General features: G+C 38.8%; 1 protein-coding gene across 2 annotated transcripts in view; it reads right to left on the bottom strand.

Annotated features, from left to right (window-relative positions):
- Positions 1-19,486, bottom strand: part of COL19A1 (collagen type XIX alpha 1 chain) — a 453,176-nt gene that overhangs the window by 242,339 nt on the left and 191,351 nt on the right. The window contains exons 12-14 of one of the 2 annotated variants that reach the window (XM_055433811.2): positions 15,527-15,580; positions 3,711-3,764; positions 1,496-1,531 (exon numbers count right to left, since the gene is read on the bottom strand). In XM_055433811.2, coding sequence (XP_055289786.2) covers positions 1,496-1,531; positions 3,711-3,764; positions 15,527-15,580 — 144 coding nt within the window. The remainder of the gene's footprint in view (positions 1-1,495; positions 1,532-3,710; positions 3,765-15,526; positions 15,581-19,486) is intronic. The other variant, XM_088840925.1, reaches the window with a different exon arrangement.

Genomic DNA, 19,486 nt, shown 5'->3' with positions numbered 1-19,486 from the left:
AGTGCAAAGAGACATCTAAAGGGTGTTACTTGGCAGAAAGATGTCAATTGTCACTTGACATTGATATAGTCCAATATAATATTCTGGCTGAGAGGCCAGATTTGCTTATCAGGTGAAATGATACAGACAGATTGCATTTTAGTTTTCAAACACAAGTTGCAAATGACTGTGTAATCAGATAACTACACGGAATGATTGAGCACATAACTCAGCTGAAGACAAATAAACATGTGATTTAAATAAAATGAGCAAACTTTAAATCACTGCCAAATAATTTAAGAAATAAACTCCACAAATTATAAAAAATTGAGTATATGCAGTTAAAGCCTCCTCTCAAATAGTTTTTATTCTTATCTTGAAAATCAAAGCTTCAAGCACAGAATTCCACTCTAAATTGAATTTGGTTATTCCTAAGAAAGTCATTTGTTTGTTTCCTTAGATTTTCCATTTATGAAGAAATATTTGCATTCTAAGTGAACACTGCAAAGATTGTTTGTGTAAGACAGTATTAACATAGTGTTCAGAATGATATTTTCAAGTACAAAGATAAATATAAATGTTACCAAAGCCACATAGCCTTTGCAAGTCCTGTGCTGCCCTAACGGGACCCCCATCCAAACGCTAGAAGATTCCTTTAAACTTGGCCTTCTATGATCAGGATAGGGCTCAGGAAACTGATGATTTAAATTCTTAATTTATGTCATTAGCTAATATCAACATAAAATTTGAGAGGCCTCAAGCTATAAATGATCTTAGTTAAACATCTTTCTTCTTTTCCATTAAGCTTAGTGTCATTCTCAGACCAAATCTTTAACTTAAATGAGAAACCCTAATGGCCTATGAAGAAAATCTATAACAGCAAATCGTATCCAAATATGAAAGCATTACATATTTATGACTAAATGTTTAATAAATGATGAACCATTTAATTGAGAGCAATGCCATTATGTGGACATTATAAACTTTTCTCATAAATCTGTTACTGAAATATCTCTATTTTATAATTTTCAAATCTTAGAAGCAACTCACATAGGAAAAAGCAATGGGCTTGAATGGATTTTGGAGAATGTAACAATCAGTTTAAACAGGCAGCTATTTTTACAAATTGGGTGATTATAGTTTATTCTTTTATAGTTTTTAGAGTAAGAACTGTCTCTGCTTCCATTAACTTTAAATGTCATGTTAAGAAGAATGTATAATCAAACCCTTAAGGGGAAAAATTATGAACCATATGGAGGGTGGAGAAAATTGCTTAGGTTAAGTACTGCTTCCAGACTTTTCCAGTGACTACCTGCATGACCTCAGGTTAAGCCCTTCACTGCTATGGGTAGAAGCACCATCTTTAAAATCTGGAGGTTTGCTTAGATCTACTTTGAAGTCCCTTTCAGTTCTCAAAATATCCAGTGGCTTAAATTCTGATATAGTCATGATGTACTGTGAGCAGTCAACAGGGTAACATATTTCAGTTATGAATTTTGATTTCAAAAATACTTACAGTTAAGGTTGGTGGTCCTGGCGGTCCCATATCTCCCTAAAGGATGAAAGAAAAGCTGCAATTACCAATAGTCCCTTCTTACTCACATCATTTACACATTTTAAGAATGGATCAAAGCAATATCTAGATAAATCTGGATGGAAAGAAAAGTAGAATTTTATCTTGATAAAAGTGTCTTCACAATGAAAAATTTATCACATGCTTTTAGCTATCATGATATAAAAATCACCTTGTGCATCCCCATGCTTTCTGCAGCAGCAGAACTTGTTTTGAAAAGCTAAAATAATCTAATTTCTATTCTTTTGTCTACTAATCCAAAATTAGAGTATTTCTTCAAATATGGTTACTTGCCAATGGAGCAGCTGGGAAGTGTCACAATGACAGATTATATTTCTGACAAAGTTAGCACAGTAATAATAAGTGGGTCAGCAAAAATAATAAGTGGGTCTCCCCACTTCATGCCTTCAGCAGCCCCATTGTCTCTTTTAAAGCTTTGCTGAACTGACCTTGTACTTGTGAACACTTGTAATAGGCTTTACCTATAGTCATGAAATTTTAAATATTAACGTTGCTTTGCTGACCATTACATGAATACAAATATATTGAAAAACTATTCAAAATCTAAAGAATATGGTTAATCTAAATGTTTATTATTTTTCAATTTATAAATATGTCACCTATATGCTTTATTGTATCACTGTATGTATTTATTTCATGTTAACTCTTGGTCATTAAGATCTAGCATCACAGAGAGGCAAGACAGGGGTAGGGAATTAAGAGGTACAAACCACTATGCACAAAGTAAATAAGCTACAAGGATATATTGTACAACACAGGGAAGATAGCCAATATTTTATAATAACTTTAAATGGAATATAAGCTAAAAATTTTTTGAATCACTATGCTGATTCAAAATGAATCACTATGCTGATTAGTATACCTGAAACTAATAAAATATTGCAAATTAGACTATACTTCAATTTAAAAAAAGGGGGGGCTTTCCTGGTGGCTCAGAAGGTAAAGAAGCCATCTGCAATGCAGGAAACCCTGGTTCAATCTCTGGGTCGGGAGGATCCCCTGAAGAAGGCAATGGCAACCCACTTCAGTATTCTTGCCTGGAGAATCCCTTGGACAGAGGAGTCTCATGGGCTACAGTCCATGGGGTAGCAAAGAGTTTTTCAATAAAAAGTGAATACTTTTTTAAAAGGTAAGTCTTAAAATGTTAAATTTGACAATTAGAGACCCTCCATCTCATCAAATTCCCTCATTTTGTAGATAAATATATTGAACCCCAGAGTGCTGATGTGAATTAAAGTTATCGCATAAAGAAAAAAAAATCAAGTATCGCTGTCATAACCCATCTTCAAGTGGACATTATGGAACCAACACTGTGTGGCAGGGGGCACTGGATATTGTATTCTCATGTGGGAGTATCTCTACAACATTCTCTTTTCTCATTTAACAAAATCACCTGAAAAGTGAAGACTTAGCCTCGTGTAATCATTATATTGGGAACAACTGAATAAAAATAACCAGTAGTGGTTAAAGAACATTGATGAAGTTTAAATCAGTCATTGGGACTAATTTACAGTCAACTTTATTGCAAAGGTAAATACTGGAGACAAAGATTCCTAAATATGCTGAGAATGGAGAACAAAATACAGTGCAAAATGCTTATATGTATAATTGTCATCAAACTAGGATCACCCAATGGCCTTACTCAAAACAACTCTTGCTTTTACTATCTCATAATTTTCTTTTCAAGGTCCCTGCCAATAGGCCACTATAAAATGACATGAGAAATGTGGCAGGAAGAAGGGCATTCAGATTAAGGCTGAGATGCACAATCAACCTCTTTCCCCACAAAGGCCACCTGCTTCACCATGGGAGCACCTCAGTGCTACTGGCAAAGCTCCCCAGCGCAGGACATAGCTACTAATTTGTGATGGAATGAATACCTAATGGTGTTGAGTGAGGGAGAAAAAAGGGAAATCTTATAAACACAAGTTACTGTTGACTAGCAATTGTGCATTTAGTCTCTTCAAACTAATTGAATGAACCAAAAGGCTTTTCTTGTTCAGTTTTTTTTTTTTTAACATAATACCTTTTGGTTAATTTTAACAAAATTACATTTTGGCTGTTAAACAGGATCAGTGAAAAGTCCCTGCATAGGTTCTCAGGGTTTTCTTGAGAAAAGCCTGGGTAAATACAGTACCTTTTCTCCTTTTGGGCCAGGCGGACCACGAGGACCCAAGTCACCTTTCACACCCTGTACAAGGAACACAACCAATGTGATTTCTATACGCAGTTCACAGAAAGCTTCAATTTCTAACAAGTACTAGTTGAAATTTAAAATCATAATTTACTGTACTCCGAAATTCCATTCTTCAGTGTGAGGTATAGAAAACCTGGCACTGAAATGATATACAACATCTGTGCTGTGGTGGGTACAGATACATTAAGTCAATGCAAGGCCACGATGCTGCATATTAGTGCAGTTTTGCTCCCTGCTAAAATTACATTAATTCACCATCTGGGAGAGCATCATCTAAAGATCTATATGAGCTTTTAAGTATCCACTTTGACTTAAATTTGTCAATCTTGTAAATACCTCTGATTTAGCTTTGATTTGGCTTTTTTAAAGCTTGCCCCTAAAATTCAAGGTTTAAATAAAAAACATTTTTTTGTCTCTATGGAGAAATCTAATTGTGAGGGGAAAAGGGATGAAGAATATATTGTTTTCCCATCCCTCATAAAGTTGGAGCTAAAATGCAGTCTCTCTCCTGTTTTAAAGCCTGGTTCCTTTCTCTAATTCTTATTTCTTTTTTTTACCTGGATTTATAAAGACAGCAGTAAAACTATATAAGATATAGCATATCTGATAAACATATTCATGAGTCTTATGGACTGTTGGGTGTTTTAGTGGGTATTTGGTTGATCTGATTCAGAATTTGACAGCTGTCAGGAACACCACAATAGATTTCACTGGAGATCAGTGTTACAGCTGAATGTTTTCAGTGTAAACAGGAAGAAAAGACAGACATGTCCTGTGTGGTAAATAGGAAAAATACTTTTTATTAACACACTGGATGAGGGAAGAACAATAACAGAGAAAAATATTCTGAAGCCACACAATGCACAGTAAATCCAGGCATCTCACTGTTCCCAATTGAGGAATCCAGCTCTTACTGCTCTGACATTTTACAGAGAATAAACAATGCCAAATGCTATCACTTGTAGCTACCCAATATAGAAGCTGATGATGAATTTAAAGGAACAAAAGAAAACCAGATATTTAAAATAATCTTGTTAAAACTTGTTATCTTGTGAAAACTGCAGTCTTATATTTTAAGAAAAAAATTTAATAGATGAAAATACCTAATTGCTTAAAAAAGAAAAAATTAAAACACATTTGTGGTTGTATAAACTCCTTTGTGGATAAAATTCATAGCTATGCTTTCTTCCTTTATTACCTCTGGGTATTTATGAAACAAAGATGAGTGAAGAATTAAATTATAATTGAAATGTGATATTCTCTTATTATTTGAAATATCCATTCCTTCTCAAATCAAGCAACACATACTCTGTTTATACATGCCTCTGGAGTAAAACTTGGCACCAACATATTCTGAACACTTGCAGAAAGAAAATGGCCATTTCTGTGAATCAAGTTTATTCTTAGTTCACTCATCCACTTATTCATGGACATTTATTGGATACCCTTTGTACAATCATCACTACAGTCACCAGATGTGCACTGCCCAATATGTAGTCCAGGGCCACATGCAGCTTTTCATCCTTGAAATGTGACTGGTCTGAATGGAGATATCCCATGAGTGTAAAATACCATTGGGTTTTCAACATGGTACAAAGAAATGAATGTACAGTAGTTCCTTAGTAATTTTTATGTTGGTTATGTGTGGAAAAGATAACGTGCATATAAGATTAAGTAAGATATATTATTAAAATTCTTTTCACCTGCTTCTTTTTACTTTCTAAAATGTGGCTATGCGAAGTATAGTGTATTTATATTTGTCTTGAAATTATAATACTTTGGCCACTTCATGAGACGAGTTGACTCACTGGAAAAGACTCTGATGCTGGGAAAGGTTGGGGGCGGGAGGAGAAGGGGACGACAGAGAATGAGATGGCTGGATGGCATCACCGACTCTGTGGACATGAGTTTGAGTGTACTCCGGGAGTTGGTGATGGACAGGGAGGCCTGGCGTGCTGTGATTCATGGGGTCGCGGAGAGTCGGACACGACTGGGCAACTGAACTGAACTGAAATTATATTTAAAATCTATTACATACTATATATTTTATTTATATTAGATAGCGTTATTGAGAGACATAAAGAAAAGAACAAGAAGTTCAAAAAGACTCTCTCATTAAGCAAACCTGAGTTGGGTTCCTCTGAGCCCTCTCCTTGACTAGTCCTCAAACCTGGCCCCTGTCCATCCTGCCTGGCCCAGTTTTAGCAAGAGTCTTGTTAACTCAGTTTAGAGAATCCCCCAGCCTTGATGTCTGTTCTTAGCAATATTCCATTCAATGACCACATGTCTCTATTCCTTGGCTATAAATCCCCATTCATCCTTGCTGTATTCAGAGTTGAGGCCAATCCCTCTTCCCTATTGTAATACTCGTATTGTGATAATCTTGACTAAAAACTCTTCTTTACCATTTAGGGCTTCTCTGGTGTCTCAGAGAGTAAACAATCTACCTGCAATGCAGGAGACCCAGGTTCAATCCTTGGGTTGGGACGTCCCCTGGAAAAGGAAATGGCAACCCACTCCAATATTCTTGCTTAGGGAATTCTATGGACAGAGGAGCCTGGCGGGCTACAGTCCGTGGGGTTGCAAAGAGTCAGACACAACTGAGTGATGAACACTTTCACTACTTTTTCACCATTTTAACAAGTGTCAGGATAATTTTTCCCTTAGCAAAGTCAGATTTCCCGCTGCAGTGGAATTCATGGTGTAAAGGAGGGTGACTGGCAATGACAAGGTCCACAGGCTGAGTGTGCTGAGTGCAGGGCAGTGCGGGTAGCGGCTGGAAATGGGCTCTGTGTAGAGGAGGTGTTTGTTGTTGGATAGGATCCAGCCTTGCACCAATCCTGGGAAACAGTGTTGGGGGAGGGATAAGGGACCAGCAAGCATGACAGCCCCCGGATGGAAAGAGTGTCATGAGCAAGAGAGGAGGTGGGGAGTGGGACATGAACTCAAGGGTAGTTGGGGATCATGGCACATAGAGAACTGTAGGCTGTGGAGAGAAGGCAGGGTTTTGATCTAGGAGCAAGGGGAAGCCATTTAGGGTTTGACGGTGTTTCCCGAAAAAGAGAGTTTTGGCTACAACATGAAAATAGATTGCAGGCAGCAAGAGCAGAAGCAGAAAGGGGTTCTCACAGCTTTGCAGTCAAGAGAACAAGATGGCCAAAAGTGGGAATGGAGTTGCAGAAATTCTGGAGGTGGGCCCCAGGAAAGGAGGGACTGAGGCTGGTTTGTACTTGGCTTCCGGATTGGCTAGGAGGCTGGGCTGTTTACTAAGCTGAGAAGTGTACTAAAGAGGGGTCTTTTCTCTTCATGCTGGTAGAACATCATTCAGAGGAAAAACAAACAAACAAACATGAAGAAAGAAATAGCTGAGAAAGACAGTGAATATTCATTTCTGCAACAAATATTATGGAACATCTATACACAAGCAAGACAGAACCCTGTATTACCATGAACAGATGAGCAGGAAGAAATTGTTTTTAATAATGGGAAGGAATATGAAACACAATATTCAGGAAAATGATTAACTCTGGAGTGGGCATGGCATTATGTTGAGTTCTGGGTACATTCTACGATTCATAATCATCATATATGTTATACGTTACAAAAATACTATTTGAGGTATAAACTAATACATTAAAAATTTCAACACTCCTACCCGACAGACTAACTGTAATTGCAGTTTCTGGAGAAGAGACTACTTGCTGATGCGTCAAGCAAGTACTTGAACTATCTCTGGTTCAATCATCTATGGTCAGGGACAGTTCAGTTCAGTCAGTCGTATCTGACTCTTTGCGACCCCAAGAACCGCAGCACGCCAGGCCTCCCCGTCCATCACCAACTCCCAGAGTCCACCCAAACCCATGTCTATTGAGTCGGTGATGTCATCCAACCATCTCATCCTCTGTCATCCCCTTCTCCTTCTGCCCTCAATCTTTCCCAGCATCAGGGTCTTTTCCAATGAGTTAGTTCTTTGCATCAGGTGGCCAAAGTATTGGAGTTTCAGCTTCAACATCAGTCCTTCCAATGAATATTCAGGACTGATCTCCTTTAGGATGGACTGGTTGGATCCCCTTGCAGTCCAAGGGACTTTCAAGAGTCTTCTCCAACACCACAGTTCAAAAACATCAATTCTTTAGTGCTCAGCTTTCTTTATAGTCCAACTCTCACATCCATAGATGACCACTGGAAAAACCATAGCCTTAACTAGATGGACTTTTGTTGGAAAAGTAATGTCTCTGCTTTTTAGTATGCTGTATGGTCAGGGACAAGGTGCAGTAATAAGGCAACCAGCCACAGGCAGACGTAAACACTGAGGGCTATGATAAATGTGCCAGCAGGAGTGAAGGGGGCAGGTCCTGGAGATGCCTAACTCTTCTGGAGATGCTCATGACTTCAGACACGTGGAGTTCAGAAGAGTCAATAAAGGATTCACGCATTTTTCTCATGTAAGTTATTTAAGTTTCCCTATAAAATAGGTATAAGTAATAGTTGTCTTTATGTAAACAATATAAATGTCCATCGACAGATGAACGAATAAAGATGTGGTACATATATATAATGGAAGACTCCTCAGTCATAAAAAGAATGAAATAATGCCATGTACAGCAACATGGATGGACATAGAGATTGTCACACTGCGTGAAGTCAAGTCCAAAACAGAAAGACCACTACCATATGATGTCACTTAAATGTGAAACCTAAAATATGACACAAATAAACATACCTACGAAACAGAATCATAGACATAGAGGACAGACTGGTGGTGGCCAATGGAGAGGGGGTTGGAGGAGGGTGGGGTTAGCAGATACAAGCTTTTTATATATAGAATGGATAAAAAAGAAGGTTTTACTATGTATACAGAGAACTATATTTCTATGATAAACCATAATGGAAAAGAATTTATATATAAAAGAATGTATATATGCATATAGCTGAATCACTTTGTACAGCAGTAATTAATAGAACACTGTGAATCAACTATCCTTCAATAAAAGATAATATCTGTCTTGAAAAGTTGTTCTGACACCCATCTGTTTAAAAATACTTGGCACATCTAAGGTACTTGATAAATGTTGCTTGTGCTTTTCAAGCTGAATTCCAAGGGATACCTAATTGTTCTGTCCAGTTTTGTAGTCAGTTTGATGGACATGTAACAACTGTCCTTTAACTCACATAGAATAAAATGCAATTGGGAAGTACTGCACTCATCAAGCCTCTACTTTTGTCGTTGGCCACTGAAGTGCATCCATGGACCTCATGTACCATGTTGTTACGGTCATGGCATCATAACAGGCTCTAAGAAGCAGATCAGTCATGCTTTTCTCAAGTGTAATTTTTCTCCTCATGTGACACTAGTGTTGCTATTCAGTATTGGAGAAAAAAAGACACAGCACTCACCATAAAGCATATAGAATCAAATGGAACAGAGTCTGCATTTAATAATTAATAAGACAGGCATCTATTACCACTGTTCTCTATAAAATGTTTGTATATAAAGATGCTCAAAAGCACAGTAGTGGGCTCCATATGTTATGAGAGGCGGGTACTCTTATCCAAATGCAAGATGAACTTACTTACAAAACAGAGACAGATTCAGAGACTCACAGACATAGAAAACAAACACGGTTGCCAAAGGAGAAGGGGTGGAGGGATGAATTAGAAGTTTGGGATTAAAATATATGAAATAGATAACCAACAAGGCATGGGGAACTCCACTCAGTATCTTGTGATAACCTATAATGGAAATGAATCTAAAAAATAATACATATCTGAATCACTTTACTGGATACCTAAAACTGACACAGCATTGTAAATCAACCATATTTCAATAAAAATTTTAAATGCACAATGAAAGCTGAAGGCAAGTAGAGTTATAAAAGCACGTAGACTATGAATTAATTTTCATTGCAAGAGCTACTTACTAACAGTATGTCGCATCTTTAAAGATCATTTGATACACAGTAATGGTATTTGTTAAAAACATTTCCCCATCTATTCATCATTCTCCTCATCCTCTATTGACTGCTTCTCTTTCCCTAGCAACGGCACCAGCTGTCAGCAGCCAATATTGCAGCTTTGTGATTCCAACATTTTTGTATTCAGTATACAGATTGCATTGGTGTAAGGAGATTAACGTGACAATTTTAGAAACATCAGATGCTATAATTCTGATAAGAGTTGTTTGAAAGACAATAATAAAGTTGCAGAGGAAGAGACTAAACTGAATGATTGAAATTCACTTTTCCAAGATTACATAACTCCACAAAAAACAAATTAAAAGATCTATCTATCTCTTTATCTATTAGAGAAAATGTGTTTTCTAACCCAGTTTCTAATAATAGTAAATGTTTATATAGCTCTTCTGTATGCAAGACTCTGACTTAAATGCTTTAGGTTTGATGACCCCTTTAATCCTAAAAAAAAGACTATGAGTTAAGTGATCTTAATATTATCATTCCATTGTGCAAATGAAGAAATAGGCACATAAATAATAAATAATGTGTTAATCAGTACACCAGGTGGGCAGGGCAGAGCTGGCATTTGAGCCCAGATTGTTGGTTTTAAGGATCACATTAACTTTATGAGATGCTCCCTCAAGTGTGTTCTCAGATGCCAGTGTTGAACATATCCCAGGGTAGGTCACAGTCAAAATCATTTAATTATAAACTAGAATGTGTGAAAAGTCGAGGTCTTATATTTTGAAGGCTAAATTCTAGCAACTCAAAATTTTGACAATTTCAATATGTTTGATATGCATTATTTAAACTATAATGTAAATATGAGTCCAATATCCTAGTACCATGAGGATCAATCAAAGTTCACACACACACACAGAGAGTCAAGAATGCATTGAGAAAGATATCAAAGCAATTTTTTTGCCCTAATGACTAACAGTTGTTACTGCTGAGCATGAAGGATGCTATACATTCTGCTTTTGCAAGACAGTCCCATGAGGCAGAGTACCATCTTGACCAAAATGCAAGAGAGTCCCATTAAGAAAGCTGAACTGCTGCATACTTCCCTTTAAAGGAGGTCTACATTTTCCAGAGTGAGCTCATCCACTGCGTGGGAAAGCTGGCACGGAAGAAATTATTACCAAAAGGCACATTTACATCAGTATATGTTTAATATATAAGAATAAAGACCATGAAAAGGCTCTGGATTCATTTCAAGGGAAGATTAAATTCTTTTAATTTTCTCTGAGGTGTTAAGTAGCTGCAGTGAGCTGACGTATTGAGGTTATGCAGTCTGTGTTCCAACAGTATATTCCTGAGATTATGATCTCCATCATGGCTTGACTTCAGTACAGACTGAGATAGCTATTATAATGCCTTTCATTCCCTAAGAATATGTACCTACACTTATTGAAAGGCAGAGTGAACTGTCATAAATGCTGAGTGATTTTGGTTTGTGGAGTCAGTTTATTTTAGCATTGAAAAATAGACAATGAGAAATGTGGTGTGACTTAGTGGGGAAATAGACTTTTCGGTCAAACGGGATAAAGACTCACTTTACCATTTTCTAAAAGAAAATTTCTTACTTTCTTAAGCTCTATTTCTTTACTCTAAAAATTGGGATACTCTCACCTCCTGCACTTTCTAGCCCATAAAATTGAGGAAAGGATTGAATTTCAAATTCCTCATGAAACCAGTTTTTGAAGTATGGCACAATATTTAAAACCACCACCACCACCAATGGAATAAATAACAGCATATGATTCTTTACCCTTACTCAACATTCAAAAAACTAAGAACATGGCAACCAGTCCCACCACTTCATGGCAAATAGATGGGGAAATAGTGGAAACAGTGACAGACTTTATTTTCTTGGGCTCCAAACTCACTGTGGATGGTGACTGCAGCTATGAAATTAAAGGACACTTGCTCCTTGGAAGAAAAGCTATGGTACAGCTAGATAGTGTATTAAATAGCAGAGATACCACTTTGCTGGGAAAGGTCTGTATAGTCAAAGCTATGTTTTTTCCAGTAGTCATGCACAGATGTGAGAGTTTGACTATAAAGAAAGCTGGGCACCGAAGAATTGATGCTTTTGAACTGTGGTGTTGGAGAAGGCTCTTGAGAGTCCCTTGGACTGCAAGGAGATCCAACAAGTCCATTCTAAAGAAGATCAGTCCTGAATATTCATTGGAAAGACTGGTGTTGAAGCTGAAGTTCCTATATTTTGGCCACTTAATGCAAAGGGCGAACACATTGGAAAAGACCCTGATGCTGGGAAAGATTGAGGGCAGGAAGAGAAGGGGGTGACAGAGAATGAGATGGTTGGATGGCATCACCAACTCAATGGACATGAGTTTCAGCAAACTCTGGGAGACAGTGAAGGACAGGAAGCCTGGGGCTTTGCCATGGGATCTCTTTGCCATGGGATCGCAAAGAGCTGGGCATGTCTGAGTAATTGAACAACAGCAAAGCACTTTTGTAATAGAAGGGAAAAAGAGAACTGTCATTACGTTTTCTTGTTTCTCATTAGGCATGACTCCTGAATACCTTTCGCAAAATTAAGGAAAAGAAAATGATATCAACTGCGTGTTAATTAAGTAACCAAGTGAGAAAATGTGCTCTGTCATGCTTTGTAACGTACCTAATGAGCTATAAGAGGCAGTGATAGTGCTGAAGGAATAACACGCTTGTGGGTGGGGGTATGTGAAGGACTCTTCCCAGATCACTGTCTAAGAGGAAAGGTCACACTGCCCCCGAGGCCAGGAGCTCTCTCAGCAAGACAGTTTTAGATCTGAGCAAGTAGAAAGCATGCAAATATGTGTGTACAACTGATTAATTCTGAAAAGTCAAGTCACCTTGCTTTCAGACCCCATTGAAAAAATTTCCAAATCTCTTAAGTTAACATGAATATATTTCAGGCTCCATCCCCTCAAACCTCCTCTTGGTTTTGAGTGTTTGGATAAATTCTTTCTCTATTTCTACTCTAACGCTATCTTGACAAACTTCTAGAAATCTTTGTTTTGCTCCTCTATTCCAGGAAGCTGCCACACATGTAGCTTGGATACCTTTTGCAAGTGGAGTTAATCTCTGTCAACACTCCTACGTTTATCAGAAGATAACATCCTTCCATAATGAATGGTCAAAACCTTGGGCTATTTTTTGCTGCAGTCAAGCACCAAATTGCATATATACAACCTCTGCAATATCACTGTGTACTCTCTTCCATCTGTTTTCCTGGTTTAGGTTCTAATTACTTGTATTTTAGACTATTATAATAATATCTTAATTTTTAATATGAAAATTTAGCAAACAACTACTCCTTACTCACTCCAAACATTTCCTAAGTACTAGCAATTCCAAGAAATGGTCTTTGTTCTCATAAAGAATATGATAGAACAGAGCCACAGGCAACAGCTTCAGTTCTTTCCATTGTGTAGAACACACTGCAGAGGGAATCTTCATGTGAACACAGCATGAGCCACATGCCCCCTTCAGAGGAGGGAGGGCAAACCTCCACACACAGAGCACTGTCCATGCCCAGCTCCAGTTGGACTCTCACTGTGTTTTCCCTTCATGCAACTGGAGTCCCAAAAGCCCGAAGGAAGGCTTCAAATTTCATCATACTTTTCAAGACTCTAATCCTAATCGGTCTTAATGATCTCTTTGTATTAGATGAGAGGACATTGCAGTGATGGGGACTTCAGAACCCAACAGTCTCTGAGGAGTGGTTTTCTCAACAAGTGACAGAATTGGGACACACACTGAGCTCTCCTTCCCACCGTAGAACTCTGACCACTACACCAGGTATCTCCAGTGACAGGGTAGTGGGGAATTAGTAGCTCTATTACTTGGCCAATGGCCAGCCAGCACCCTACTGTGCTATAAAGAGGCAGAGAGATGCAGACTCTCCTAGCTCCAAGACACTGGTGCTAACTCCCTCTCTCTGGTGAAGAAAAATCCTTCCTAAGAAGATAGGAACAAGAAGCATATCATATTAAAGGTGAAAATAGGGCTTCTTAGGAAGTAAGAGAAGAAAGTTGTGGGGGTCAGAGCCTCAAGCTTGGGTAAATTAGTAGGGTTAGCTTCTGGGATAGTTCTCTTTTGGACCCCTCCCGGTAAAAGGGAATGAAAACTATGACAAGTCTAGACAGAATATTAAAAAGCAGAGACTTCACTTTGCTGACAAAGGTCTGTATAGTCAAAGGTATGGTTTTTCAGGAATCACGTATGTGTGAGAGTTGGACCATAAACAAGACTGAACACCGAAGAATTGATGCTTTTGAATTGTGATGCTGGAGGAGACTCTTTGAGAGTCCCTTGGAGAGTGGGAGCTTAAACCAATCAATCTTAAAGGAAATCAACCTTGAATATTCATTGGAAGGACTGATGCTGAAGCTGAAGCTCCAATTAGGGTCACCTGATATGGAGGGTTGACTCATTGCAAAAGACCCTGATGCCGGGAAAGACTGAAGGCAAAAGGAGGAGATGGCAGAGGATGAGATGGTTGGATGGCATCACTGACTCAATAGACATGAACTTGAGCCAACTCTGGGAAACAGTGAAGGACAGGGAAGCCTGGTCTGCTGCAGGTCGTAGGGTCGCAAAGAACAGACACGAATTGGGAACTGAACAACAATAACAAACCCTCCAGGTCTTACTTTGTTCACAGGCCCCAGGACTACAGTGTTCAGCCTCCCTTCCCACTGTGCTGCAGACCAGACGGATTTTACAACATCTGGCATTAGGGAACCTGATCTAGCTTATTCCTTATTCCTCTGTCCAGAAAGTAAGTAGTATGGCCCTTCAGAACCTTCTTAAAACATTTTTATGAAGTGAAGAAGGGAAACCATGGGGAAAAAAATAATTTTCACTGTGGATACTTGCCTTAGTAAGGAGTATATCTACAGTAGATGGTGAATCTTATGCCCTGAATGGAGAGTAACCTACATTTAAAGGAAAACCCAGGTTTTATCTACGCTCCAAATTCCATCATAAGAACATAAGTGAAATTCTGGGGGGATAATTGCCTTGGGGTGAGGGGCAGGTGGGAGGACTTGATGTTACCTGGGACAGGAGCCCTGAGCTTGGGGAACAGGTGCAATGGAGGGGGAGTGACACAGATACACAGAGTCCCGTCCCTTTCTTCTTTTCATCCCTGAGATATGACCTCAACAGACCCCTCAGCAGACAGAGACTGAGGGTAAGATGCAAAGTGGGGCCTGGGTCATAACACAGGTCACAGCAGCATATATGTAAAAAGAAAAAGGCCTAGAAGAGAGAAGAAATGGAAGCCAGAATATCAAGGAAGAAAGGACCATGAAGAATGAGTATAATACGAGGAATATAAAACCAGGGAGCTACCTGATCGTTTAGACAGGAAAAACATTGGGCCTGCTTGGCATTGGCACCGCATGTGTCCTTTAGTCATTCCCGGAAAAGATCTTCAATTTTCTTTAGCACCAGAAATTGACCCATGATCACACAGCCCTCCCCCCTATTCCCTGGTCTGTTTTATGCTATTTGCCCTCTTTTTTGGCAGAACAGTCACTGTCCTTGTAAAGCTTTTTAAATCAATAAAGGCCATGGCCTTCAAAAAAAAACCCCAAAAAACAAAAAAATTGGGCCTCTACTGAGCCCCACCCCACACACAAAATAACTACCTTGATTCTTACTTTGCAATAATTGAATAATTGTAGCTGGTTCTTCCAAGGATAGTCAAGTCTCAGTAGCATTAGACAATAAGCGTATTTCAGTGGCCAAATGTAAACACGATGTTAGAAAAAAGGAAGTTAGGCTTACATCTTGTCCATTAACTCCTGACAAACCTGGATCTCCTTTTTCTCCTGGTTCACCCTAGAAAGAAACAATTAATACAGTGAAAAATGTTATATCTGAAGATCTTTACTAAGAGAAAATAAAAGAGTTACATTGTTTGGGTATTTATAACAACATGATTACTTTGCTAATCCCTTGAAAGAAACATGTATTAAAAAACAATTCTGAGTCCTAAAACCAAAAAGAAGTTTAAAGGTTCAAAGAAAAGCTGCATAAAAATGATTAAAGTGTATAAATAGAACAAGGATTATTTTTTTTTTCTTTGAGCAACAAAGAACTTTCTGGAGGGCAATTTGGTAATAAATAACGAGGGTCTTAAATATGTTCATTTCATCAGGACCAGTGATTTTACTGCTAAGAATGAATCCCAAGAAAATAAACAGAGATGAAAAGTTTTAGGCACCAATATGTAGAGCGCAATGCTGTTCATAGCAGGAAAAAGAGAGACATTCTTAATGTCCAGTAATAGGGAACTGGGTAAATTACAGCATAGAGATATAATGGAATACATACAATCACGTTTATGAATTTTAGTTTAAACTATAGGAAAGTTCTTATGATATAAAAAGATACAATTATTTAACAAATTTAGTGAAGAAATGTTAATGAACACCTGTTTTTTTTCAACATTAAAGATAATTTATTTATTTATTTTTAAAATTTTTTTAAGTAAGTAATTTATTTTTTATTGGAGGCAAATTATTTTACAATATTATATTGGTTGCTTTTGCCATACATTGACATGAATTCGCCCCGGGTTTACATAAGTTCCCCCTCCTGAACCCCCCTCCCACCTCCCTCCTCCCTTTATCCTCCCTCTGGGTCATCCCCGCACGCCAGCACCGAGCATCCTGTAACATGCATCGACCCTGAACTAGTGATTCGTTTCACATATGACAACATACGTGTTTCAATGATTTGGGAGAATGAACACCTGTTTTTACTACTGTAAAGCTACAAGTGTTCATAATGGCCACTAATAACATTGTTGATGACACATCTCATAGTTGCCTGTATTTTTGTTTGATTACTATCTGAAAGGCATATGCTTTTATTGGTATACCCTGCATTTCTATGGTGGGCTTCCCAGGTGGCACAGTGGTAAAGAATTCACCTGCCAATGCAGCAGATGTAAGAAACGTGGGTTCAATCTCTGGGTTGGGAATATTGCCTGCTGGAGGAAATAGCAACCCACTCTAGTGCTTTTGCCCGGAAAATTCCATGGAGAGGGGAGCCTGTTGGGCTACAGTCCAGAGGGTCACAAAGAGTCAGATGAAACTGAGTGGCTGAGCATGCATGCTGCATATCTATGGTATTATTAAAAAAATAAATTAAAGTCTGTCTACCTAACCATCCACCTATCTGTGTCTAAATTTACCTATGAGTCTCAGAAGAACTAATGAAAGAAAACAGATCAGAAAAATAAAAGTAATCTATGCATTCTATGACTATGGGCAATTTTATTTTCTTTAGTATATTCTTCAATGATTTCCAATTTTTAAAATAGACATGTATTATGCGTATAATTTGTAAAGTGTTTAAAAATAAGAGAATATGCTGTGTGTAGAAAGAACTCATTCCGCCCTAAGTGCATCGCACATTCCTCTCTGTGTAAAGCAGTAAGAGTAGCAGCAGTAGTAGCATTAATAGTTCTCTCTGCTTTGTGCCACCAGGGTGGTTTTTATTCTCCCTTTACATAATCTTTTGCTCTTTGTTTTTTAAGACAATATTATTCTTTTTATCTGCAAGAAAAGGAAAGCAAGCGCTTCCTGGGCCAAGATGGTGAAGTAGGAAGACCCTGAGCTTACCTGCTCTCCTAGATATTCCAGAATCACAACTCTTTATAGAGCACCTACCAGTGAAAACTAACAGAAGGGCTCTTCTACAACTAAAGATATAAAGAAGGAACCACAGGGACAGGTAGGTGGGATGGAGAATGGAGGTGACGTATAGTCAAACCCTATACCCCAAGGTGGGCAACCCACAAAAGGGAAAGTAGTTACAACTGCAGAAGTTCTCCCAAGAGGCAAGGGATCCAAGCCCCACACTGGGATCTCTAGCCCTGGGATCCTGCACTGGAAAGAAGAGCCCCTAAAATATTTGGCTTCTGGAGACCCAGAAGACTGTGGAAAATAGAGACTCTGCACTTAAAAGGCACACACAAAGACTCACATGATTTAGCACCTAGGATAGAAGCAGTAATTTGAAAGGAGCCTGGAGCAGACCCACCTGCTGATCTTGGGGAGTCTCTCAGAGAACAAGGAGGCAGGTGGACCTCACCCTGGGGACACAGACACCAGCAGCAGCCATGATGGGGAGCTCATTCTACCACATGGACACTGGTGCTGGCAAGTACAGCTTTGGAATCCTCTCTAGCTTATTAGCCCTAGAACCCAGACCTGCACTAACTCGACACCCTGTAGGTGCCAGTACCGGATGTCTTAGAACAAGCAACGAACTGGGTAAGGACAGAGCTCATCAGGGAACAGGCTGCCTTAAGACTCCCTGGATTTTGTTGTTGTTGTTGTCAAGGCAAGGAATAAGACTTGGTTCAGAAGCCTGTCTGAGAAGACAGCAGACTAATGTCGCACAATAACCTTCTGTTGGGGTCTGAATGCCAGGTTCTTTTATATAACCACAGAGAGAAGCAGTGAGGAACTAAAGTCAAAAGGCAGAGTAGAGAGGGACAGGTGATGGTGAAGGAAAATAAGACTCCCTGGTCTTCACCTGAGCCCACAGATGCCCCTGGATACATCCCTGCCTACCAGGGGACTGAGGATCCAGTTCACACACTCGTGTGCACACACTGGACATGGGATGTCCAGGGCCCTGTAGCCAGAGACCTATGGCCTGGGCCTACCATCTAGCCTGCTCTAGACTCAGTACCAGCCTCACCTACCAGTAGGCAAGGACAAGTTACAGGACACCCTGGGATTCAGCTCCACTCACCAGATGACCAACATGAGCTTTGAGACACCTTGGGCCACCATTCAGCCAGCTGCCCTGGACTTGACACCACTCATCACTAGGCTGAAACAAGCTTCAGAACACCACAGACTCTGTAGCTAGCTATGTCAGGAATCAGGCTCTTCTACTAGTGGTCCCAAAGCAGCTCTGGAACTCCTGGGCTCTGCACCTAGAGGCCTCAGGACCTGGCTCTGCCTGCCAGTTGCAAGAGATACAGATCACTATGGATAAAATAGAAAAGCAACATGAATGTAGTGTACAGTATGGGGAAATATAGCCATTATTTTTTGATAGCTTTAAATAGAATACCATCTGTAAAAATACTGAATCACTATGTATTACACCTGAAACTAATAAAATAGTGTAAATCAACTACACTTAACAAAAAGGAAAGCTGGAGTAGCAATAATTTTTCAGACACAATAGATTTTAAAACTATAAACGAGACAAAGAAGATCATTACTTAATGACCAGGGGCTCAATCTAAAAAGATATAACAATTGTAAATACATATGAACTCTATACAGTAACACTTCTATACACAAAACAAGTGTTAACAGTCAATGAAGAATTATAACCAACACAATAATAGTAGGGGGACATTACCATCCCACATACATCAAAGAGCAGATCATTCACACAGAAAATCAATGAGGCTTTAAGTGACATATTAGATCAGATGAGTTAAATATATAAACATTTCAGTAAAAAGCAAAGGAATGTACATTATTTTCAAGTGCACATGGAACATTCTCCAGGATAAATCACATTCTAAGCCACAAAACAAGTCTCAGTTTTAAGAAGATTGAAATTATATCAGTCATCTTTTCTGACCAGAATAGTCTAAGATTAGAAACCAACTACAAGAAAAAAATTCAAAAAAAACCCAAAAACCCACAAACACATGGAGGCTAAACAATATGCTACTAAACAACCAATGAATCTGTGAATAAATCT

The sequence above is a fragment of the Moschus berezovskii genome, chromosome 10 (genome assembly GCF_049115385.1).
Source record: "Moschus berezovskii isolate FMDL1 chromosome 10, NW_MosBer_1.0, whole genome shotgun sequence".
In the NCBI taxonomy this organism is placed as follows: domain Eukaryota; kingdom Metazoa; phylum Chordata; class Mammalia; order Artiodactyla; family Moschidae; genus Moschus; species Moschus berezovskii.
The sequence above is the reverse complement of the archived record's forward strand: the minus strand, read 5'-3'. Positions and strand labels throughout refer to the sequence as shown.